The 24,278-nt window shown below is 43.1% G+C and overlaps 1 protein-coding gene across 5 annotated transcripts in view; it reads left to right on the forward strand.

Moving 5' to 3' along the window:
- Window positions 1–24,278, forward strand: part of Sh3d19 (SH3 domain containing 19) — a 165,032-nt gene that overhangs the window by 133,493 nt on the left and 7,261 nt on the right. For 3 of the 5 annotated variants that reach the window (XM_052730219.1, XM_052730220.1, XM_052730222.1), the window contains 10 exons: window positions 2,853–2,965; window positions 7,726–7,787; window positions 8,811–9,075; window positions 11,558–11,626; window positions 11,810–11,959; window positions 16,941–17,013; window positions 17,969–18,099; window positions 19,948–20,006; window positions 22,848–23,050; window positions 23,441–23,493. In XM_052730219.1, the coding sequence (XP_052586179.1) occupies window positions 2,853–2,965; window positions 7,726–7,787; window positions 8,811–9,075; window positions 11,558–11,626; window positions 11,810–11,959; window positions 16,941–17,013; window positions 17,969–18,099; window positions 19,948–20,006; window positions 22,848–23,050; window positions 23,441–23,493 (1,178 nt within the window). The remainder of the gene's footprint in view (window positions 1–2,852; window positions 2,966–7,725; window positions 7,788–8,810; window positions 9,076–11,557; window positions 11,627–11,809; window positions 11,960–16,940; window positions 17,014–17,968; window positions 18,100–19,947; window positions 20,007–22,847; window positions 23,051–23,440; window positions 23,494–24,278) is intronic. The other 2 variants (XM_052730221.1, XM_052730223.1) reach the window with 1 other exon arrangement.

Raw genomic sequence — 24,278 nt, forward strand, 5'->3', positions numbered from 1 at the left:
GCTCTGAAATTCCAGCAGGTCTTGCTCCTTTGAAGGTTATATCGTAGTGTTAATTAAGGAAAGGGTGGTATAATCGCTTTTGACGGTGTGATATCGTCAGAAAGGAGTAAAATTATAGCTCATTGGGTTATTTGCCTCTTTGCTATCACCTTATAATTGTATTCTGATTTAACAGGCAATAGTAAAATATAAAGGTCATGAATATTATAGGGACCTCATGTGGGTTCTAGGTTGACCTTTCTTTGACTTTCTAAGGATGGACTCCAGCCTTCTCTCATGGTTTACACTGAGCTCCGCTCTCTAATGCCCGTGCCCCCAAGACCACCTCCAAGTCAGGTGAATCATTAGGACTCCTCACAGAACGCAGTATTCATGGTTATGATTTATTACTGCAGAAGTAAATGAGACCGAATCCACCCAGAGGAAAGGCAAACGGGGTACGATGTGACAGAAACCGGCATAAGCTTCCAGGAATCTTCTGGTGAAGTCACACCACACGGGCATCCTCCAGTTACCCTACAATGAGTTAAGACAACACACAGAATGTTGTTAAGTAGGGAAGCTTCCTGCCATGCTGATGCTCTGTCCACTCCTGTGACTGAGGCTGGTTACATAGCCACTGTTAGAAACTGACAGATTCTAAAATTCCAGATGTCTGGAAGGAAAGAAAGTGCCGAATGTGAGCCAGATTCTTGTGATTTCTTAATTCTAAGGATGGTCCCACTTGAAGCCCTGTACTCAGGAGGCAGAGGCAGGCAGATCTCTGTGAGTTTGAGGCCAGCCTGGTCTACAGAGTGAGTTCCAGGACAGCCAGGGCTGTTATACAAAGAAACCCTGTCTTGGGGGGGGGGGGGGGGGGAGGTGGTTGGTCCCATCTTACAGTCCAAGCTCTGAGTGCCAGCTAACAGCAGAGCTCATGAGCAGGCATTCCTAAGGGTGAGCAGTGGCAGGCCTACTGTTTATTCTCTTAAATTGGGTTAATAACTCTCATGAAAGGATAAGCTAAGAAACCATCTTAAATTATTTCCCAAACAATGCCCCCAGGAACTGTTAAGAAGGTGAATCTGCCCTGCTGGGTGTACAAGAATTGACTTGCCAAAATAGCTTCCAACGAGTTAGTTCCAGCACAAATCAATGCCCTGGAATTCTATTAGTACATTTCTTTAAATTGTTAGTGTGTTTTTTAGTGGGTGTTTTGCCAGCGTGTGTGTCTGTGTACCATGTGCATACAGTGCTTGAGGAGATCAGAACAAGATGTCAGGTCCCCTGGAACTGGAGTGAGGGATGACTGTGAGCTGCCATGTGGGTGCTGGGAATCAGTCAGACGTGGGTCCTCTGGAAGATCACTGAGCCAATCTCCAGCCCCTTTTGGTACAATTTTAACCAATGTATGTATACAGTACAGAGGAAAGACCGTGATTTCTGGTGTCTAAAGAATTTGGAATGGGAAGAAATGAACAGCTTTGTGGTGCAAGGCTCTTTATAGTCTTGGACCCTGTCATCTCCTTCCCCTGGAACCTGTTTCTCCTAAGATATCCTCCGCAGGGTATACACGTTCCTTCAGGCCTTTGCCAGATACCTTTACTGGTGGATTCAAATTGGAACTGTATCTCTGAAGCCCATCACTCCCATGCCAGATTCTCCCAGTGCCCTTCCTGCAAGGAAGCGTCCAGCTCACTTGCTTAGGGCTACAGTAAACTCTTAAATAACGTGGTTCATTTCTTGTGAGGATGAGGATCTGCCACAAAGGGAGGCCTGCAGAAGGTGACTGATGTGGATGATCCTGTGTGTTTTGATTCCCAGAGCAGCACAGACTCTCACTACAAATACTTGCCCATCTTAAATCATTGTTTTCCTTTTGAAAATGTTTTCCTGTCTGTGGATAAAACAGGAACCTGACATCCTCTTGGTAGCGGTTTTTCATTGGAGCTGGAAATCTGAACAAATAAGAATCCCCATATACTTTTAGTGGCTACGCCAGACAGTGTAAAGATGGCTTTAGCCTCCTGCACTGTGTTTCAACCATCCCCTCATGAGGTATTCCTCCACACATATTTTAATTATCAGGCAATAATTAAATCTAATCATCTCTATTTTCTCTCTTTAAAGTAAGTTGGGAATAAGTATTACTGAGCTAAATGTATGGTTTGGATTTAAAGGTATTGTTTCTGTAATTGAGGCTAATTATGGTCATTAACCTGAATTATCAGAAGCATTTAATTATTTGTGGATGGGGGAAGGTTGGGTACTCCACCTATTAAGGACCATGTCTTACTAGAATGAGCACAGGCTTTGGGTTCAAATGAACAAACCTGACAATTACTGACATTAATAAATTAAATAGCTCACTTACAGTTTTCTTAATTTCAGCTTCAGTAAAATAGGTAGCATATTGTCTGGTATGATGCCCTCTGCTAATGCTGTATCTGTGCCAGCCACCATGGTAGCCTCTATGCCCCAGTGGGTGCTGGGTGCTGGAAATGTGCCTAGCACAACTAAAGAACAAAAACTTTAACTTGGTTTCACTTTAAGTAAGATTTAAATCTAAATGGCCACATGTAGTTACCAGCTACTACTTGTTGACCAGACAAATCGAATACAGGGGTGAGGATTGGAATGCCTGAGTGAATGCCTGACACATCATTCTTAGCAGTGCTTTCCCTCTGTTGTAACATGTAATATGTTTAGCTCATCCATCGATTTTCTGAAGTCTGCAGATGGCTCACTGTCTAGTGCTGGGTGTGGTTCTCTCCTGCCGGCCATTTTCCAAAGGAGCCCAGCTACGTTTGGGTCATCGATGGGTTCCTGGACTAGCCATTGCTGGTGACTTCTGTCTTCTGTCTTTTCCCCAGGTTTACACGAGGATCCGCAAAGCCCACCTCCTCTTCCTGCCGAAAAGCCTGTTGGAAATACTTACAGTACAGTGTCTGGAAAGTTCGGTAACTCAGACAGAACTAGAAACCCAGTAAGTGGTCCTGAGAGCTTGTTAGGCTTAAAGGCCGAGTTCTGAACCCATTCTAAATCTTCAGTTGCTGTTTAAATTATTTTTTTTCTTTTTTTTTTTATTTATTTATTTATTTATTTATTTATTTATTATGTATACAGAAGAGGGTTGCCAGATCTCATTACAGATGGCTGTGAGCCACCATGTGGGTGCTGGGAATTGAACTCAGGACCTCTGGACCTCTCGAAGAGCAGTCGGTGCTCTTAACCTCTGAGCCATCTCTCCAGCCCCTGTTTAAATTATTTTACCGTTGGTTATATTTTTAGAAATATTTTATTAGAACCCAATTGCTAAACCTCATGTACTTACTTAATGTTATATTCAATATTTTACAAGTCCATATAGAAGGATTGGGTTCATTCATTGTACTTCATTATAAAGTAATTTCTTCTGTGCCGATACAATGACACTGTCTTTTATATGATACTATAATAATAATGAAGAAGTTATTAAAACTTCCAAAAAACTTTAATATTTGTAGAAATATTTAGTCAAATTGTTAGTTTTTGTTTAAAACACTCAAATCTGTTTTTATTAAAAATAATAATAATGATAATAATTTAACTACCCTAATAATTTTTATTCTGAAATTTAAGATTGTTTTTAATTAAAATACAATGTTTTGCTATGTATTTGTTAACATACCTAGGACCTTTTATATATGTATTTTAAATTTCAACCTCAATATTCTTCCCTCGTGCATTTTAAAAAATTTCTTCCTGATGGGCAATCTTTATGGCTTGTTTCAAGAGAAATCAATTCTTAAAGTCTTGAAACCAATTTAGTTCAGTTTTTATAATAGTTCTACCCTGTGCATTAACTGTGCTCATCACACAAGCAACCCATCCAATCTTCTAGTGAAGAGAAATTTCTTTGAAAAAGACATTAAATTAAATTAGCCAATACCAAGTTAATGAGATTTCCTGTAGAATGAATTAAAATTTAGTGATCACTTGTATCTTCAAAGTACTTGATAATAAATTTTTATTAATGCTGGGCCAAGAATACCCAACAGCAGATAGTAGGGCCCCTGACATACTGTAACCCCAAACTCCTATGGAAGACAGTTGCTCACAAAGACCTCAGACTTCCATTCTCCTGAAAGGTGCACATTCTCCAGTGTGAAGGGCTCTGTGAACAACAGAGCTGTGGGAACACTAAGACTAGCACCTGTAGTGTCCCGCAGTCCAAGGGCAACATCTACATTTACAAGTAAACAAGTTAGGATAAACTAACACCACCCAGAGAGCTCCTGTGTTCACACTACATCTCTGCCTCACATGAACATGGTGGAAATCCTTCCCTGCATCCATCCCAGAGGGAGTCACAGCCAGCCCATGCCCATCCGTGCAGACCAAGTGTCGATTTCTGGAGACTAAGGTCAATCACATGCCTGAAAATTTTGTTTTGAGAATTGTAATTACTGAGTTTATTTAGACCAGAGGTCGTAAGGACTAGGGGTAAAGGGGAAGACCTCTAGAAAGTGACAGTGTCACCGGGCTGTGGTGGCACACACCTTTAATCCCAGCACTCAGGAAACAGGTCAGAGGATCTCTGAGTTCGAGGCCAGCCTGGTCTAGAGAGGGAGTTCCAGGACAGCCAGGGCTACACAGAGAAACCCTGTCTCAAGAACAAAACAAAAAAGCGCCAGTGTCACAGACCAAGAGGGTAGACAGTCTTTACTAACTGTCCCTTTTTACAAAAGCTGGCCCCTGGACAAAACTCATCTGCTATTGCTCCTAACTTACAGAGCGCTAGGGGACTTTGCATCCGAACTGGTGGCTGCAGTTGCCAGACCACTTCCATCACTTAAATGATGGACCCTAGGGTCCCGTCGGGAGCCACTGGAGCTGTGTGTGTTCTCGCCTGTCCCAAAGCATCCCTAAAGAAGATCCCAACTCTACAGCAAAGTCAGGAAACCTGCGTGATTCATGTCAGAATCTAAGCACATAGCACAGAAGTGTATGTGCCTGAGGCAAGCTGATTCTAAACTCTGCTCTAAGAAGTGGTGTCAGCTCCTGCAAAACATACCTAGGCCAGTTCTTCCACAATCCCAGCACAAATGTGATGATACACCTGTGGTCTTGAGAGAGAAATACCTACCTTTTTTAAATGCCACAGAAACCTGGGAATCCCTGGGTATGATGACACTAACCTGTTACCCTAGCACTTGGAGAGGCTAAGACAGGAGAATTATGAGTTCTGTTCCCATCCAAGCTGTACAGCAAGATCCCATCTCAAAAAGGAAAAGAGAGGAAAAAAAAACAGAATTTTTCTAAAATTAGAGTATGATTTGACTATGAAAAGATGGCGTCTATAGAGATGCTACAAGCAGGAAACGGCCTCTGCCAGGACCTCAGCCAGCCTGTCAGACGCCAGAGTTCCAGGATCTCAGAGCTAGAAAGACCTAAAACGATACAAACAGGCTTCACGGCATGTGCAGAATGCCGGAGAGGGGGGCGTCTCCAATCAGTAGGACTGTTGGCAGAACCTGGGCACCAACCCAGGCTAAGCAAACACTGCTGCAGCAGTAGAGGCCACCTCTTCTCCGTGTCGGAGGGAGGGTGTCCATGCCTTCCGGGATGTGTCTTTCTTGTTCCAGCTTAAAGTCTGTCAAAAGTGCGAGATCTAAAAGATACTTGACATTTTCCGCAAACATACCATCACTGGGTTGGGATGCAGCCCAGTTGGGGTCAAGCCTTGCTGAAAACAAATGAGAGAATCCAGAAATCCTCAGCCCACGAGACTGCAGCTAATATTTGGTATACGCCATTTGATAGATACCTTTCCATATCCAAGTTACATGTTAGTATTTTTTGCTTCAGTTTCCTTTCATTATTAAGGCATCTCCCACCACTAATTTTGAGAAAAATCAACCAAAAAAAAAATTCTCCTTCCCTGCTAAAGTTTGTTTGCTTTAATTTTAAAGGTGACCAAGGAAAGACACGATTTTATCATAGTGATATTGTCAGGAAGAATTACAGGCAGCGGCGTATTTATAAGGTGTGGGTTATATTCTGGAATATTGCAGGGTTTATGAGCTGGAGGCTCGCTTCACTACATTAACTGAACTCATTAGTGAAACCAAGTTTTAAGGGCAAGCTTAATTTGTTTTTTAAAAAATGAGCTTTTGAAACATCGAAGCATGTTTAAATTATCATAGTTATTGGCGATTAATCACTTGGTATTTAAGGGAATGTTACAAATAGCATGAGCTTAACCATCGTGGAAAGGAGTTTTCACTCATTTGTTACATGAAGGAAACAGTTTAGATTTGCCCAAAGATTCCTAAGCAATAACTAAATAATTCTTAATGCAATGTAATTTTAAAGGGCTAGAAACGTCCCCCTGAAAGTCTGAGAGGCAGTATTTCATGGGTGGGTATTGGGGATCTTAAAAAGTAGAAAAGAGAAAGTTGGTCTTGGTAGTGAATTCTTTCAATTTTAAGAACAATTTAGTAAGGACTTTTCCAAAAGATAAAGCCCTGTGTGGGCTTCAAGATCTTTTTGTTTCTCATTCAACAGAAGAATGATTTCCCAATCCTCAAAAACATGTTCTGGGGGCTGGAGAGAGGGCTCAGTAGTTAAGAGCACCGCTGCTTTTCCAGAAGACCTGGGTTCGATTCCCAGCACCCACATGGCGCCTCACAACTGTCTAATGCCCTCTGCTGGCCTCTGTGGGTACCAGGCACACACGTGATGCACAGACATACATGCAGGCAAAGCACCCATACACATAACATAAAAACAAATGCTTAAAAAATGCAAAAGTGTTTTTTTCTGAAAATTGAAGCAGAACAGCCGAGCCCCTCTCTATCTGTTCCCCCACTTCTGAATCCTCTCGTCTATCCCTAGGCTGCAGAGCCCAGCTAGGGCTGTCTTGGTTTTTCCAGTCCTCCTTTAACTCTCCCCCACAAAGCCCTTGTCAGCCCATGCAACCCATCTGCTGTCTGGTAAAACCCCCTTCTCCCCTGCCCTTCTGTCTTCTCGAATGTCTTCCTTTCAGGCCATGCCTTAAGTTTCTTTTTCTTTTTTTTTTTTAATTAATGTCCTCAACTTCTTTAGTTCAAAACCCGCAGCTTGTTTTGAAGCTATCTGGCAAGGAGAGACGGTTTAACTGTCCAAAGCAAAACAACCACCCCCTTCACTCTCTACGGGTTAAAGTCAGGACCATTTGTTTTCTGCCATAATTGAGATGAATAAATGCCTTGTATTAAAATTGAAGCAAACTCTAGCAGGAAAGGAGAAAACCACCATCTAGGGCACCGACCCCCTCTTCTGTCCCCTAAGGGACCCAGGCACACGTGTGGTGCACAGACATACGTGTAGGCAAAACAGGCAGACACATAAAAAAGTCTTTTTTAAAATATTGCTTCATGGGCTTAGCATGGTAGTGCACACCTTTAATCCCAGCATTCTAGAGACAAGAGACAGGGTGGATCTCTGTGAGTTCGAGGCCAGCCTGGTCTACGTAGTTCCAAGCCAGCAAGGGCTACGTAGTGAGACCCTGTCTCAAAAATAAATAAAAATAACATGTGTATGTATATATGTATGTATGTATGTATGTATGTATGTGTATAATACTGAGTACTTCTCAGCTATTTTCCATAATTTCTCAGCTTTTCTACTTAGAGACTCACCAAAAAAATGGACCCCAGTGCCTCTTGCAAACTCTTGTTTTAGGTTAGTCTTAACTAAAAAAGCTTTCTGTGACATTTATAGGAACCGGAGCAAGCTAGTGAATCAGGAGGCTTGGGACAAGGACCCCCCAGATTACCACCAAGGTAGGTAAAATATGGGAAAGTTGGAGGGAATCGCATGCCTTGGAGAGCTGGCTCTTGCTCTCTGTCGTCCAGAGGCAGGCCTGTGAGCCTTCGGTCTTGCCTTGGAGAGAAACTCAGGAGTCTGCCCAGGCCACCAGCCCTCAGTCTGCTTGTGACAGCAGGTTGTGGGGCTCTCTCATCTTCTCTTCTTTCAACAAGGTCCAAAACCCTACAGAGCACAAGCATGAGTCTGATACTGTTTCCAAATAAACAAGACAACTTTCCTCTGCTGGAGTCTGCTCACAAACAGCCTCCTGTTAGGAGGGGCAGGCGCGTTTCTCAGCCCCACTGAAGGGAACTCAGAGGTGGCCTGTCCCCCAGCTCTAGAGGTATTCGAGACAAAGGCTGTTGCGCTTTCAGAAGGCATTGCCGTGTTGAAATTTATTTCCATTTAGAGATTAGGAAGAAGGTTTTCGAAGTAGTTGCTGTCCTGTTCCATTTTCAGAGCTTCCTTTATGCTAATCTAAATTAAGAGTTTTAATAGTAACGCCTATAATGTGAGCATTAGGGGGTTTTGATGTTCCTTTTCTAATTATGCAGAGGACCCAAGCACATATACCTGATATCATCATATGCATAAGCTTTTGTCTCAGACTGTGGTAGAAAGTACTTAGCTTCCTGAAATAGTCGGTGTGTTTAGGAGCAGTTGGGGCCTTAGAGAACTCATGACAGTAAACGCTTGTTTGTCTTGAGCTAATGAATCTCTAGTGCAAGCTAAAAGGAAGCTGGAACATCGTGGCATTTCCTCTAATATAATGTTTAATGCAAGAGTCATTTGCTCAAAAATAGCATACCCTGCAGCTTTCAGTAAATTGTATCCCACTAGCCAAAAAGCTCAAGCTCTTCACCTCTGTGCCAGGCTGTGTGTGTGTGTGTGTGTGTGTGTGTGTGTGTGTGTGTGTGTGTGTGTGTGTGTGTAAAGAAGAGTAGACAGAACCTCCATGAGATCAAGATGCTGACTCCTGGCTCCCCCTTGCCTTTTAGACCTGTACATGGAAAAGTCATTCCAGTTTGGAAGCCTCCTCCCAAAGGTGCCCCTGAGAGACCACCTCCCCCTAAACTTTCTGCAACCAAATCATCAAGTAAAAATTTGCTTTTTAATCGGTCTTCTTCCGACATGGATCTTCAGAAAAAGCAAAGTCCCTTGGCCCCTGGACTCTCAAAAGCCAAGAGTCAGGTCTTTAAAAACCAAGATCCGGTGCTACCCCCTCGTCCCAAACCAGGACACCCTCTCTACAGGAAATACATGGTAAGCCTGGAATTTAAAAATGTTGGTGCTTGAGGGGTAGTACTGCACACCTTTAGTCGTAGCACTCAGGAGGCAGAGGTAGTTGATCTACAGAGGTGTAGATCTCTGGTCTACAGAGCGAGTTCTAGGACAGCCAGGGCTACACAGAGCAACTCTGTCTAGAAAAACAAAAACAAAAACAAAAGGGGGGTAGGGGGTGTCCTAGGATAAGTAAGACCTGTAATCCTTAGGAAAATCAGTAAAAGCAAGTGTGGGGTTGGCCCTTGACACAGCAAGCTTTAGACTGCCACAAAACCTCAGTTTTCAGGGGCTGGGGAGATGGCTCCGAGGCTTAGGGCACTTGTTCTTGCAGAAGATCCCAGTTCGATTCCCAGCACCTACATAGCAAGTCACAGCCATCCGTAACTCAAGTTCCAGGACACACATGATACACAGACATGCATGCGCGCAAAATACTCATACACATAGAACAAATAGTTCTTTAAAAAAACAGCAATAACAACAACAACAGCAAAACCCTGGGTTTTCAAGACCGGGTGTCAGTATTAGGGGGAACACCCAGAAAGGGAAGGCAGGCAGATGGGGGTGTAAGTCATTGGCACGGTGGGGATCTGCCATGGGAGTGGGTGGCAGATACTAGGGTTCATCTCCTGCTATAGTTGGTACTTTACAGCTGCTTTGCCCACTAAATGAGTAGCATTTGAATGAAGTAGAAGTTAAGTTTTTATTAAGATCAATGGACTTTCTTGCAGTTTTTTTCCCCCATTTTGTAAGCATAATTATCATGGCCCATTTAGTAGCTACTAGTTAAAAGTTCTTGGGCTGGAGAGATGGCTCAGAGGTTAAGAGCACTGCTTGTTCTTCCAAAGGTCCTGAGTTCAATTCCTAGCAACCACATGGTGGCTCACAACCATCTGTAATGAGATCTGGTGCCCTCTTCTGGCGTGCAGGGTACGTGCAGGCAGAACACTGTATACATAATAAATAAATCTTTAAAAAAAAAAAAAAAAAAAAAAAGTTCTTATCAGTAATTGAGATAGTTGAGTATTAATTTTGTTCTCTTTGGATTTTTTTTTTTTTCATCAGATGACTTTTGCCTGCGTTTCCCACAAATGAAAAACAGAGTTGATTTGCTTTCTATGGTCAGGTCAACCAGAAAAATAAGTAAATTAGCTTATAAGTGGGGGGAGGATTGTTTGCATTTTTAAAATAATAGTATGGCAGTGCTGCTTTTAGCAGTAGCTAGTCATTTTATCCTGTTCTAAACTTCTATCAAGCCAGAAAGGGTTTTTTACTTTAAGCTAATTCAGATTTTGAGACGAGAATAAACAGATAAAAAGATAATATATTCACAGTCATTTAAATTGATGAAACCCATTGTCGTTGTCCCCCACCCCCACCCCGCCTCTCTCTCAGCTAAGATGAAGTATAAACTAATGGAACTTTAACTCCCCAAACCTAAGGGATAGTCTTTGGGATAAACTACTTAATAAATAAAGTAGAATAGTAATTGGTATGTATTGAGAACTAATTGTCAGCTAGGCACTAAAACTAACCTTGTAGATTAGATACTGTTATTATCCCCATTCTACAAATAAGGAAAATGAGACCACGTTAGAGATTTAAGCCAGCTAGCAGTAAAACCAGGATTTGAACACGAAACAATTGGCATCGAGTCGGTGTTAACTAGTGGTAAGACCTCTATTTGCTTTGGTCACTCTATGCCAAGGATGTTTACTCAAGGGGAACCAGGTTTCACTTGGGGCTCTTTATATAGCTGCATAATGTCAAAACATTTACAGAATTCAAAGAAATCAATGCATCAAAATGATGGTCTATTTAAGTGATGTATCTCATTATAAAATACATCCTTAAATCCATTTCCCAACCCCCACCCCCTATGGCTACACTACCATTAAATTACAATTGGAAATCTATGTGCCTTGGGAGCCCTGGGTGCTGTGGAGATGTGAGGGAAATGACATTACTCAGCCCAGCCTTACATGGCCATCTCCTTGTACTCTGTATGTTTGCTCTTGGGTGATCCAGGGACCCAAGCCACCTCCTTCTCTGTGTTTTAAGTGTGTATTATACAGTACTGTCACGTACTCATTAGCTAGAATTTACCAGGGCAGAAACAGCCCTTTGGCCCTGGGGCCCATGTATAGAAACCATTGTAAGACCAGACTGCTGAGGGAATAGGAAGTGGCTGGGCTTCAAGCAGACTGACCGGCTACCAGGGAGACGACAAGGCAAATGGAGAGTTCCCGAGAGAACTTGAGGCCACATTCACCCCTTGTGATCCTGTGGGCTCAACTCCACCTCCTCAGAACTTTAGTATCCAGGAGAAATGCTGGCCCCACTGGATCCAGGGCGTGAAGCCTGCTCACCCTTTGAAGAGGCACACATGCCGAGTCCTAAGTGATCAGCAGCAGGTGAAGGTTTGGGATTTCGAATAATTCTCTTACGGTTTACATTTAAGCTGTCTGTGCCTCACGGAATTGCCAATGAAGACATTGTCTCCCAAAGCCCCACGGAACTCTCTTGTAAGGTAAAGTCAAGCTCTTTCTTTACTGGTTGATTCTTTTAAAAAAAAAAATTTTAAAAATCCCTGCCCTCTGTTCCTGCTATTACACGTTATTAAATGCTTTAGGCTCCAAAGATTAAAATGTGGAAAAGCAATAATGTTTTATTAAATAATAATTGCTTCAGAGAGTGGTGTTGTGTCTTACAGCGCGGGGACGTCCTTGTGATCCTGAAGCAGGCAGAAAATAATTACTTGGAATGCCAACGGGGAGAAGGCACTGGCAGAGTTCACCCGTCCCAGATGAGAATCATCACTCCCCTGGAGGAGCGGCCGAGAAGCAGACCTAACGTACGTGAGGTGTGGCCGTTGTACAGCCTTCATGTCACACACGTGGCGGCACCGTCACAGAGCTATTAATTATGGCCTTCCCTCCCCAGGGTTCTTTTATTAGCAGCATTGTTTTAACCAGGGTGGAAAAAACAGTAGCAGTTGGCTCCAGTTTGGGAGTAAATGACTCTAATCACGTTGGCACAGACTACCGCATCTTCTGCCTGCCCTCTTCGTGTTGTGGTGGCTTGTGGGAGCTAGGACACTCGCTCTCTCGGATTTTCGACTGAGAAAGTGATTTACTCTGTTAGATAACATGAGCCTGTTTACCAAACCCGAGGTTGGTTCTCTAGCAGAATGAGTCAATTATTTTGAAAGGAACCCTGTAAATGCTTAATCTGACAACAAAGAGTCCTTTAAAATGCAAGCTTAGTCTAACAGGGTGTGGTGGGTGCTCCCCCTGGCACTCTAGCTCATAGGAGGCGGAGGCAAAGGGGATCCGAAGTCCACGATCATCCTTGGATGAACAGCAGAGGTCAAGGCCAGCCTTAATGACAAGAGACTGGAGACGGGGAGCTTAATGTAAACCTTGTGTCTCTGATTTAATAAATTCATTAAATAGTGAAATGTAATCCAGCATCTCATGTCATGATTTAGGACTAACAACAGATTTGTGGAGACTGATATAAGATGTGGAGATTCCTGGAGAGGGTTTGTTTAGCACTGCAGGCGACTGAGCTGGGTCTGGGAGAGGCCAGGCAGCTGTCTTGCTTCTGAGCTACCCCCCAGTCCCCCCCCACCCCAGCTCTGGCTGTAGTTTTAGAAGAGTTTAACTGACCAGTTCAGTGTTCACTGTTGGTTGTTCAAGGTAACATATAAGAAAAATATACCAGTCATTCAACGCAGGTAAAGAACTTAGTTCGTTATTCACCCTAGACTTCCTAATCTAGGCTACTTCCTTCTTCTTGGAAGGCAGTTTATTATCTTTTCAAGTTTCCCTAAGAAACTAAAATGTCTCATTTTAAGGAGAAGAAATGTCTTCAGCTAGTGCAGCTGGCATGTGAAAAATCTAACTAGTTCACACAGGAAAAAATCCTCTTACCCAGTTTTCTCTGTTTGGGTCCAGCATCATCCATCTGTCACAGCCGCCCTTTCTCTCTCCGAGTATGCCGTTGGTGATGGCAGGAGTCAGGCTGCCAGAAATCTATCCTTTTACATCTATTTTTCAAACTTAGAAATCCAAAGTTGTAGCAGTCCAAAGTTCCCCACTTTGAGCATCGCCCGTTAGTCTCTGTCCTCCGGGGCCGTTCACTGTCTTATCTCTGTTGGTGAAATGAAATGAACCATTCTTTAGGCTTTTGGGTTCGTAGGGATTGTTACGGTTCTTAGATAATAAAGTGTGGGTGGCCCCTTGTCCCAGCACTTAACTTCCATGTGCAGGTGCCCGACCCAGCACCACCTTCAGTGGGGAAGAAGGAGGTCCCAAAATGGGTTATACTTTCCCCTAACCTGGTAATGTGCGTGGCTTCCGTTCCCTTCTCTACTCGGGGGTCACAGAGTGTGCTAATGATTTTTGTTGTTGTTGTTGTTGTTGTTGTTTTGGTTTTTTATAAGTGAAGTAAGTGTGGTAATGCCCAACAGAGTTGTTTTTGGAATTGACATATTGTATAGAAACCCAGAAAAGGTACAGCCATAAGGACAGGAAGTAGGTTAGCATTTGCCTAGGGCTGAGGGGAGGGTGGAGGAGTAACTGCCAGAGGGTAGGTGTTAATCCCACCAGGTGAGAAGGAGAAGACCACTACCACAACTTTTAAGCCAAATTTGAAGCAAGCTTTATTAAATACTGGCCAGATCCACCCAGGATTCCCAGAGAATGGCCATGAATTCCATTAGTCAGAGGTTTATAAAGTCAAAAGCCACAAGGCTACATACTTCCTGCCTTCGCCCAATCGGGGATAGGCATCCATCCTGACGTACTTCCTGTCTGCGTACCTCTCACTACCAAGCTTGTTTACAGAAGCCAACACATGTGGCTTCTTCATATCTTACATAAACAACAGCCCCCTGCAGTCCAGGAAATTGTCTGTCCTAGGGTAAGTGAAGCTTACAGGTTAGAGGCATTTTTTGTTTTGGAAATCTCTTAAGCACAGTAATTAAAACTTAAACCATAACTTTAGCCCACACATAGGTTCTGTGGGGAAGGGAGATTATAAAAATGCTCTAAACATAGACTTCAATGATAGTTGCACAATTCTATGAATGTTCTAAAATCACATACATTCTAAATGGATAAATTTTATTTTGTGTGAATTGTATCTCAGACATTTAACAAGTGAGCCAATGTTAATGCATACAAGGTATTTATTACAGTGATTGGAGCACCATAAATGAGCAATGGTATTAGCTATTCTTATTGTTTAATATCATTTCCTTAGCCATGATGTAGAAAGACCTTTGAACTCTCTTAGATTGACTTACCATCTATGCACCCTGGTGGCAGCATCTGGGCTGTACTGCTCCCTTGTGGCCAACCCTGTCTAGCCTGTTCCTCCTGATCAGTCTCATTGTTCATCACTGAAGGCTTGAAAAAGGAAATTAACTGGAGGCTCAAATTATCTTCTCAACGCTCTCTCTTGAATATATTTGGTCTATTTGGAGATTCATGTTCATGTTATATTTAAGGTAGATCTCTGACTTCACTTTTTCCAAGTCAGTAGCCATCCAGCCTAATACTGTTGATGGAATAGCCATTCCTTTTCCTGCAGATGTAAATCAAGAACAATATAAATCTCACACACACACACACACACACACACACACACACACACACCAGGCAGTGGTGGCACACACCTTTAATCCCAGCACTCAGGAGGCAGAGGCAGGTGGATCTCTGAGTTCGATGCCAGCCTGGTCTACAAAGTGAGTTCAGGACAGCCAGGGCTACACAGAGAAACCCTGTCTTGGAGAAAAAAAAAATCACACATACACAATTAATTACATAAATGGCCACTGGAGATCTAAAATAGCTCACAATTACCAAAACTCCCATGTTGCTCATTGTTTAAACAAAAGCAATGAGCAGGAGCTAAGAAGATGTTGTGTTGCTTTGGTAAGCTGATGTGAAAAAGCTGCATCAGCCATAACTGTCTCAACCTGAGTCACAGCTCTGCTTACCTGTGTTAAGAATAGACACTTTGCTACGGTGGTGCATTTTGGTTAAAAGAGTAGATGGATTCAGGAAAGATCTGACAGAAATACTTCAGGGTGGGAACAGTGGGCCATTCCTTCCAGAAGAATTTTAAGTAACATCCCCCAAGGGTTTAGGGTGGAATGCTTCCTTGCCTGTGAGTAAGGCCCTGGGCTTGATCCCCAGGACCACCAAAGAAAGTAAGCTACACCCTTTAACTGGATTTGATGATGGTGATGATGTCATTGATAAGCCTGTTTCTTCATATAAAGAGGCTAAGAAGCCAGGTGTGGTGACACGCACCCATAATTCTAGCACTCAGGATGTTGAGGCAGGAGCATCATGAATTTGAAACCATGTCAGTCTACATAGTGAGTCCCAGAACTACCTGGGATGGATAGCAAGACCCTCCTGTCTCAAGAAACAAAATAAACAGGAGGTGGCGCATACCTTTAATCCCAGCACTAGGGAGGCAGAGGCAGGAGGATCTCTATGAGTTTGAGGCCAGCCTGGTTCACATAGCAGCAGCAGAAGAAGCAGCAGAAAGAGGAAGAGGAGGAGGAGGAGGAGGAGGAGGAGGAGGAGGAGGAGGAGGAGGAGGAGGAGGAGAGGGGGAAGAAGAACAATAAGAAAGAAAGTAAAACCAGAGAAGCAACTGCTTGTCAGTCCTGAAGTGTACCTCTTCAACATCACCCTCTCCTCCAGCTAATCCAGGCCATTGTTTACCTAGCTAAAGAATACTACATTCTCTTTGCTAATTTACTCAGAATTGCTGTTGAATAAGCCATTCAGATTAAATAGAAAGGCCAAGCATGGTAGATAGCATTGCTTTCAGACTAGAGAATGTATTCAGTTAAGTGGTAATAAATGAAGTGGTTTCTCCTGTGAATTATACTTTTGTGGGAAGTCATTAGCTCTTTTCACCGCAGAAAGCAAGAACATAAATACAGAGCTTCATTCTCTTCCAGCGGGGTGGGCTCAGCTTTGAAAGCTCTGCCCTTTAAGGTTTAAGTTGGTCAGTTGAAGGGGAAAAGGACCATTGGAAGGCAAAGTGGCTAAATCTCACCACTTTGAGGTAGGAAAAGTGTTTTGGTGTTTAGTTTTGTTTCCTTTAAAGTTCTTAAAGTTAAAGCTCTGTCTTGTTTTAGTTTCTTCCTTTAAGATCAAAATGCGTAGGGGACTGGAGAGATGACTCAGTGGTTAAGAGACCTACTACTGCTCTTGTAGAGGACACAGGTTCAGTTCCAAGTACGTCCAGTTCCAGGGGATCCGATGCCACCTTCTGGTCTCTGTAGGTGCCAGGCACTTGTGTGATGTACAGACATACGTGCAGGGAAAACACCCATATGCATAAAATAAGTAAATCCTTGAAAAGAAATGCTTAATGGGGACTAGAGAGATGGCTCAGAGGTTAAGAGCACTGGCTGCTCTTCCAGAGGTCCTGAGTTCAATTCCTAGCAACCACATGGTGGCTCACAACCATCTGTGATGGGATCTGGTGCCCTCTTCTGACCTGCAGGCATAATGCAGACAGAACACCATATACATAATAAATAAAATCTTAAATTATTTAAAAAAAAAAAAAGAGAGAGATGCTTAATGATATGCAATTGAAAGTCATTTCTGCCCCCTCTCTGGCAAGGACACATTCTTTTTCCAGGTGATAATGATTCCCTTGTCTAGCTCACCTGTGTGGTTTGCATCTGGTGCTCATAGCAATTCTTTTGGGGGGACGCTAACAAGAAAAAAAAATGATCTCAGAGTGAATAATGCAACCAGTTCTATCCTGCACACTCCATTCACAGCCCTGTTTTTCCCCCCAAGGATTCAGGCCACACTCAGAAGCCTGTGGACAGTGGTGCTCCCCATGCTGTGGTCCTTCACGATTTCCCAGCAGGTAAGGACATAAATAATAAGCTGATGGAGTCCTGCGATACCCTGTCAAAGCCTTCCTTCCTCATTGTCTGTGCCTGTAGAATCCTGACTGTGGATATCATCTTATCCATCAACTCTGCCTTCAGGAAGGCGCCGTGCACCCAGTCACGCCAGAAGGCTTAGCTGGAAAGCCATCCTTTGAGAGGGATGGGGGTCCCCCATACAAAGGAAAAATGGCCATTGCTTTCCAGTTACAAACTTTAACTCTGTGATGAAGTTATAGCTCAAAACAGCATCCTTCAGGGGCTCAGGCTAGAATATTTACTTGTTTAGCATTGTGATGAAGTTAATTCTAATTTAATAAAATGGGTTTTTAAAAGAGATTTTTTTAATGTGTCTCACCCACCACTTACCTAGGAGATCAAAATATTAGATTTTTGTAATCATTTTAAGTTATCCTTCATAGCCAAGGCTGCTAATTTTTTAAAAAACTGTTTACAACTTACTTATATTTACTTAGCAGGCTGGTTTGTATTTTAGTGTAGATAAATTTTCTTCCCAAAGAGCCGTAGTACTCCCTTAGTTAATATCTGAAGTTGGAATGGCTTTTCAGGGTGACTGGGAATAATGGTCAGTGTATCATGCCATGTCTAGAAAGGCCTTTCAGTATTGAATGTGTTTTCAGCAAGAGGCTTCCATTGGCACAGAGGGAACCACTGGCCAGGACAATGGTGGTTTTAAAAACGGTTTCCCTTGCTGGATATATCTAATCTGGTCTTAGAAAAGAGACCCTCTAATATCAAATTTTTTAAATAAAATGTTATGAAAAAAATAATTTGACCCGTGTAATCTAGTCTGTCTCAGGATCAGTAGAATATAGGGTCGCTGTGGACAGATCTAAATGCTGCTTTGTGCTCCCCTTTAGTCACATGTGCGGCTGGGGTAATTCATCGTGCGTCACTAATTCTGTATTACAGAGCAGGCGGATGATCTGAGTCTCACATCTGGAGAAATTGTTTATCTTCTCGAAAAAATCGATGCAGAATGGTACAGAGGGAAATGTAGAAACCAGATTGGCGTCTTTCCTGCCAATTACGTCAAAGTTATTGTAAGTGGGTTCTGTGTATTTTATTTGGCCACAGATGCAGTGGTTCAGTGAGACTCACAGGTGAGAAAGGGGAACTATAAGTCGTGAGTTCCTCTTTTCTGTCTTCTCTTGATCATTGCCATTTGGACATTTTTAAAATAAATCTTTTCCCCACACAGACTGGCTCTGTCAGCAATCAGTTGTGGAAGAGATAAGGATTCACAGGGCCCTACCCCTTGCTGCTAGAGTCTGGGGGGGTGGGGGTGGATCATTATCTTCAGTTGTGTGTCCACTGCTGAGCCCACCATGCTCCGATGAAGGACGATCAGTGGGTAGATCATTTATCCTTGGAGGGTTCCGAAGCACTTACGGGTGTATGTTGATTCTTAGTGAACACGAGTTTAGTGCCATTAGGCAGTTCTGAAGGGGTGTTCTGTGGGGCTGAGGTACCATGTCAGTCTGAGGGTACCAAGGCCCTCTCACTGGAGGGAGTGGTCCACTAATGCCTTTTCACATAATATTTTCAAGTCTGGTTGGAGAAAATGATATTATTGAAGCATCAAAATTGTAGGGCGCCTGATAGCTTAACTTTGTGAGCACACTCCAGCATGTTGATGGTTTTCATGCCAAGCCTCAATGACTATGAAACATGGGGACAAAACAAGAATTGCTCCTTGAATACTTGTGTCAATGAGAAAAATATGACTCACTCCTTGATATAACCCATTGATACTATGAAATACCAATGCTAGCTTAAAAGTTAACAGCTTATTTTGAAGGGGAAAAAATGGTAATTTTCCATTACATCAGAAACTTCAGAAAGTGTGACAGAAAATCTGTATTTTTCAAATAGAGAAGAGTTTGAGTCTCTTGGATTATGAAATGTAGATCTTCAAAATTGCCCAGTGTAGATGTGGCCTGGTTCTTTGGAGAAATCTAACCGCATTCCCTAAATTAATATTAAGAGTGATGTTAGTTTTAGCACTCTCCATTTTTCTTCTGCTCGGTGTAACGGGGCTTTAAAAAGCACAATTACCACACTGCAATCAATCACACCCAGTCGGCCACATTATTGGTATAAATGTTATTCCTAAGCCCACAAGTTTAAAGAATCGTTTTAAAACATCAAACTTAGAGAATTTATTTAGAAGGGCGTTGATCTAATATAGACCTCACAGTCTTAAGTAGCTTTTCGCTGCATGCGTATGGCCGAGAGTTTTCCTCCAGCCCAGCTCTGCTATTTACTGAAGTGCCTGGCGCTTAGTGGACACTCATTTAGTACGTACTACTTTCTTCCTACCCTGATGGTAAAGGGGGAAAGTCCCCTTCAATATATGGAGAGAATTCACAAATCTGATCAAACGCCTCATTTGGGGACCAGGAAGTGTTGCCATATCCTGCTCTTGGTTTGAACAGGGCAGCAGTTTTGTGACCTGATGGCTGATGGCCGATGGCTGTCCTTGGATAGAGTGTAGAGAATTCTCAGGGACAGAATGATGTTAATGTGCTCACGGCCGCAGGGTGATTGGTTGCCCAAAGAGGACTACATCAGGAGCTGTTCTCCCTCCACCCCTTTTAGACAGGGTCTCACTACTGTAGCAGAGGCTAGCCTCCACCTCATGATCCTCCTGCCTCAGCCTCCTGTGTGCTAGTGTTATAGGAGTGTGTCGCCACATCCAGCTGAACCTGTACATTTTTTCCAAAACTCACTTTTGGTTTTCTTAGTGTTCAGCAACTATACCTCCAATCCATTCAACAGCTAGCTTCCCTGGAATTGTAATCATGCATTTCCTCATTACTTGATGTTAAATTTATCTCAACCAAATTATGAAAAAGAAGCAAGTGTTGCCCTGATTTTGTCTTTCCTAGGTTGATATTCCAGAAGGAAGAGGTGGAAAAAGAGAATCAGTTTCGTCTCACTGTGCTAAGTAAGTTTGGTCTGTGTGCTTTTGTACAAAATTAAAAGGAGGAAGAAATGAAGGATTTCTAAGCTTAATCATTTCCATTGCATGATTAGCCAGATTCTCAGTGTCTTTAATTCTGAGGAAATTTTATTTGCTTAGCATGTGATAGTGAGAGGCTGGAGACATGGCTCAGTGGTTAGGATGCATCCTGCACCTGTAGAGGACCCAAGTTCAATTCCCAGCACCCACATTAGGTAGCTTACAAATCACCCAACTCCAGTTCTAGGGGATCTGGTGCCCTCTGCTGGCCTCTGAGGTATATGCGTGCACACCCACACTGTTTAGAGGGGGGCAGAGGGAAAAGAAAGAGAGAGAGGGAAGGAAGGAGAGAAGGAGAGCCTGGAGAAATGGTGCATCAATTAAGAGCAACTTACAGAGGACCTGGGTTCAGCACACACGTGTGACTCACAACCATCCGTAACTCCAGTTCCAGGAGATCCAGTGCTTTCTTCTGACCTCTGTGGGCACCAGGCATACCTGTGGTGCACATATATACTTCAGGCAAAACATTCATACGCATAATGAATAAAAAAAGAAAACTGAGCTGGGCGGTGGTGGCGCACACCTTTAATCCCAGCACTCGGGAGGCAGAGCCAGGCGGATCTCTGTGAGTTCGAGGCCAGCCTGGGCTACCAAGTGAGTTCCAGAAAAAGGCGCAAAGCTACACAGAGAAACCCTGTCTCAAAAAACCAAAAAAAAAAAAAAAGAAGAAGAAGAAGAAAACTGTTAAAAAAGAAACACATTTAAAAGTCCGTGCAGTAGGCTGATAGAAGCCAGCTTAAGCAGCCTTCCATGCAGGCCTGGGGACAGTGACCAAGCAGTCTCAGGGAACTTGCCCTGGCCTGGCTGCAGCCTGTAGAGACGGTCTTGTCCTCAGTGAGTTTTTAGTGTGGCTTCCTGGTGTTTGTTAGCAGCTTTTCTAGAAACTTCAACTATTTTCCTCATGAAAAATATGTCTATCTTATAAACTATGAATCCTACAAAAAACAGCCAGGTGAGGCCAGGGCCCGGCTAAGTGGCCAAATGCTTGCCTAGCAGTGTATACAGCTCTGGGTTCGAATCCCACCTATGAAACCAAGAAACTGCACCCTGGTAGACGTCTTGTATTGTTTTGTTTTTAAGGACTAGAAAAGTGGGAGAAGAGTTAAGCTGCGGCCTCCTCCTGTGTGTTCCTGTGTTCATGAGACCTTTCCAGGGATTTATGTGCCTTTTATGCCTCGTCGTAACTCTTGTGTGATTTAAAGCCCCGCCACAATGCAGCTTTATATTCTAGTAAAATGAGCAAATTAGTACAATTCACTACCTGGTGAAGACTGTAAACCTGTCTGTGAATAGGTCAGGCATAAGGAGGCGTTCCCAGGGGACTGGAGACAATAAATGCAAAGGTTATCACCAATAGGAAAACTTTCGGGGCCACGGCATCCAGTCATTGGTACTTCAGGCTGCATTTCTACTCTGAGCAACAGATGCCCCCCGGGCAGGCTGAGTTTAAACAGGCTTGAGCAGCCATTGATCTACTGACCCAGCTTCGATCAGAATTTGAATTCAGCAGGGGCCAGCGTTTCTGTTACAGGCAGTTGTTTTCTTGTTAGATTTCTGCTGCTGACACTTGCTTTCTGAGGCCTCAAACCAAAGGTCCGGTATTAAATCGAGCCTTCTACGGACCAAGCTCTCTCTCCGCTTGTCTCTTATTTTTCCATCAAAACTGCAGATCACTAAAGGGTGTTCCAGTCTCAGGAACGCAGCCTTCTTAGAGGCGGTACACAGTCCTTGCAGAGCAACCGCGTGGATGGAAGATGGCGTGCCTTGCCAACTTTCTGTTTTCCTTGGCCTTCTAACTTGTCAGGCTCCTTTGGACCTTCAGCTCGCTGGTGCAGTGAGTGCAGAGTGAGCGTCCCCTCTGCCTGGCAGATGCTCCCCTCGTACTGTCCTCATTCTTAAGCAAGACTTTGATGTCTTGCCCTGAGATTCTCAGGGGGAGTACTCCCGATCCCAGCGTGTTCGTGATTGAAAGGGTTCAGACTGGGCCATGCTTGACTTTGGCACAAAGACACAGACACATGGAGTCTGGGGAGATTCTGTAATTAAATAAAAACTGACCAAAAGGCAGATGTGCGGTGTAGACTACCAGTCAGTCAGCTGCTGGTCCGGAATGACGCTTGAAGTCTCTACCCTTGAGCCTGGCCCGTCTGTGTGAAGAGCTTCCCTTTCTAGAAATTAGCCTTGTCGTTTAGACATTTTTAGATGTATTTTCGTGGAAGTTTTTTCATAGAGCAAATATACCTTGTTCCATAGTAAACAGGATATTTATTGAAAGACTGAAGCAAGTTGAAAAGCTTTTTTAAAGTTACTACTAGAGAACACTTTATTCTGGTTTTTGTTGTGGTTGGTTTTTGATTTTGGTTTGGTTGTTTGTTTTTCGAGCAGAGTTTCTCTGTGTAGCCTTGGTTGTCCTGGGGTTCCCTCGGTAGATCAGGCTTGTCTCAAACTCACAGAGGCCTGCCCCTGCCTCCCGAGTGCCGGGATTAAAGGCACGCACTGCCACCACTGCCACCACCTGGTCACTTTTTTCTGTCTTGAGAAGTGTTGCTGAGCCAGCAGGTGGTGGTGCACACCTTGAATCTACAGAGTGAGTTCCAAGACAGCCAACGCTAGCTACACAGAGAAACCCTGTCTCAAAAAACAAAAACAAAAGCCAACAAAAAGTGTTGCTTAATGATAGCTTGAAAGTAAAGCCAATTAGGGTCTTTATTGTTTTGTAAATGCTCATAAATTTAACCCATACCCATATTCTTCTTTGTCCAGAGGCCCACAATGTGTTGCCCGGTTTGAATATATCGGAGACCAGAAGGATGAGTTAAGTTTCTCAGAGGGAGAAGTAATTATTCTCAAGGAGTATGTGAATGAGGAATGGGCCAGAGGAGAGATTCGAGACCGAACTGGGATTTTTCCCCTTAACTTTGTGGAACTTGTTGAGGATCATCCCACATCTGGTGCAAATATTTTAAGTGAGTATGGAGAATATGCGTGCTTATTGTGTCCTTGTCTAATTCAAATGAACCAGTGATTAATAACACTTACGATGCTTAAAAATCCATATTGTATTCGTAGGTAGAAGGAAAACTTACTTTGAAGGGTAATTTATGTCGGAAACTAGTTTTATTTATTATTTTAGGTAGTTAGCAATGACTACATGTGAGAAATGACCAAGACTTTTAGACAGTGGATTGTACAGTTAATTGTGAGTCCTGGTCTACAGTTAAATAAACAGTCCCAGGAAGCTGACACTTAAAGAGACTGGTCTGGAATCCCAGGCTCCACACTCTTACCCCACCCAACAATTTTCCTCTAATACTATATAGTCTTTTCATCTGACTTTTTTTTTTTTTTTAATGTAGACACAAAGGTGCCACCAAAGACCAAAAACGAAAACCCTGGCTCGAATTCTCAGGTAGGCTGCTTGAGTGAATAACTATAGTTATTCGCATCTAAACCCTGGGAGAATTGATACTAAATCATTGAGAGAAAACAGTATGAAACCACTTTTCTTGTTATATAGCGAACGTTTGCAGTAGTGGATGGGATGGTTGGTATAATACTGTACAGACAATTCTTGGGAAGCCGTGCAGACCCTGATAGGAAGTGAGAAAACAGGCACTGTGCCTTTTGGTCTCTCCTTCCCCTTCTTCCTCCCAAATAGTCCCCATGTCTGTTTTCATGTCACATGTGCTCCATGCCATGCTCTCTTCTGTGTAGAGGGGTGTTGAGTTAGGGTCTGTGTAGCCCAGGCTGGCCTTGAACACCTTATCATCCTGCCTCTTCCTCCCAAGTGCTGATAACACAAGCATGCACAACCACGTCTGGTGCCCTCTCTCTCTCTCCTCTCTCCCTAAAGCGCCTCTTCCTCTCTCATGATCTTCATTCCAGTTTCATGACCTACACACACACACACACACACACACACACACACACTATTAGACAGTTTGTTTAGGTTGGTTTTTTTGTTTAATTTTCCTTTTTTATTTTTTTTTTTATTTTTTTTTTTTTTGGTTTGTGCTTTGTTTTGAGACAGAATCTCATTCTGTAGCCCAAGCTGGCCTCAAATATATGGTAGTTCTCCTGCCTCCGCTTCCCAAGTGTTGGGATTACAGGTGTGAGCCACCAAACCTAGCAGGTAAGGTTTTGGGGGGGTTTTTTTGTTGTTTTTTTTTTTTTTTTTTTGCTTTTGGTTTTTGT

This window comes from Peromyscus californicus, unplaced genomic scaffold (genome assembly GCF_007827085.1).
Source record: "Peromyscus californicus insignis strain IS unplaced genomic scaffold, ASM782708v3 Scaffold_9__1_contigs__length_137607984, whole genome shotgun sequence".
NCBI classification, from domain to species: domain Eukaryota; kingdom Metazoa; phylum Chordata; class Mammalia; order Rodentia; family Cricetidae; genus Peromyscus; species Peromyscus californicus.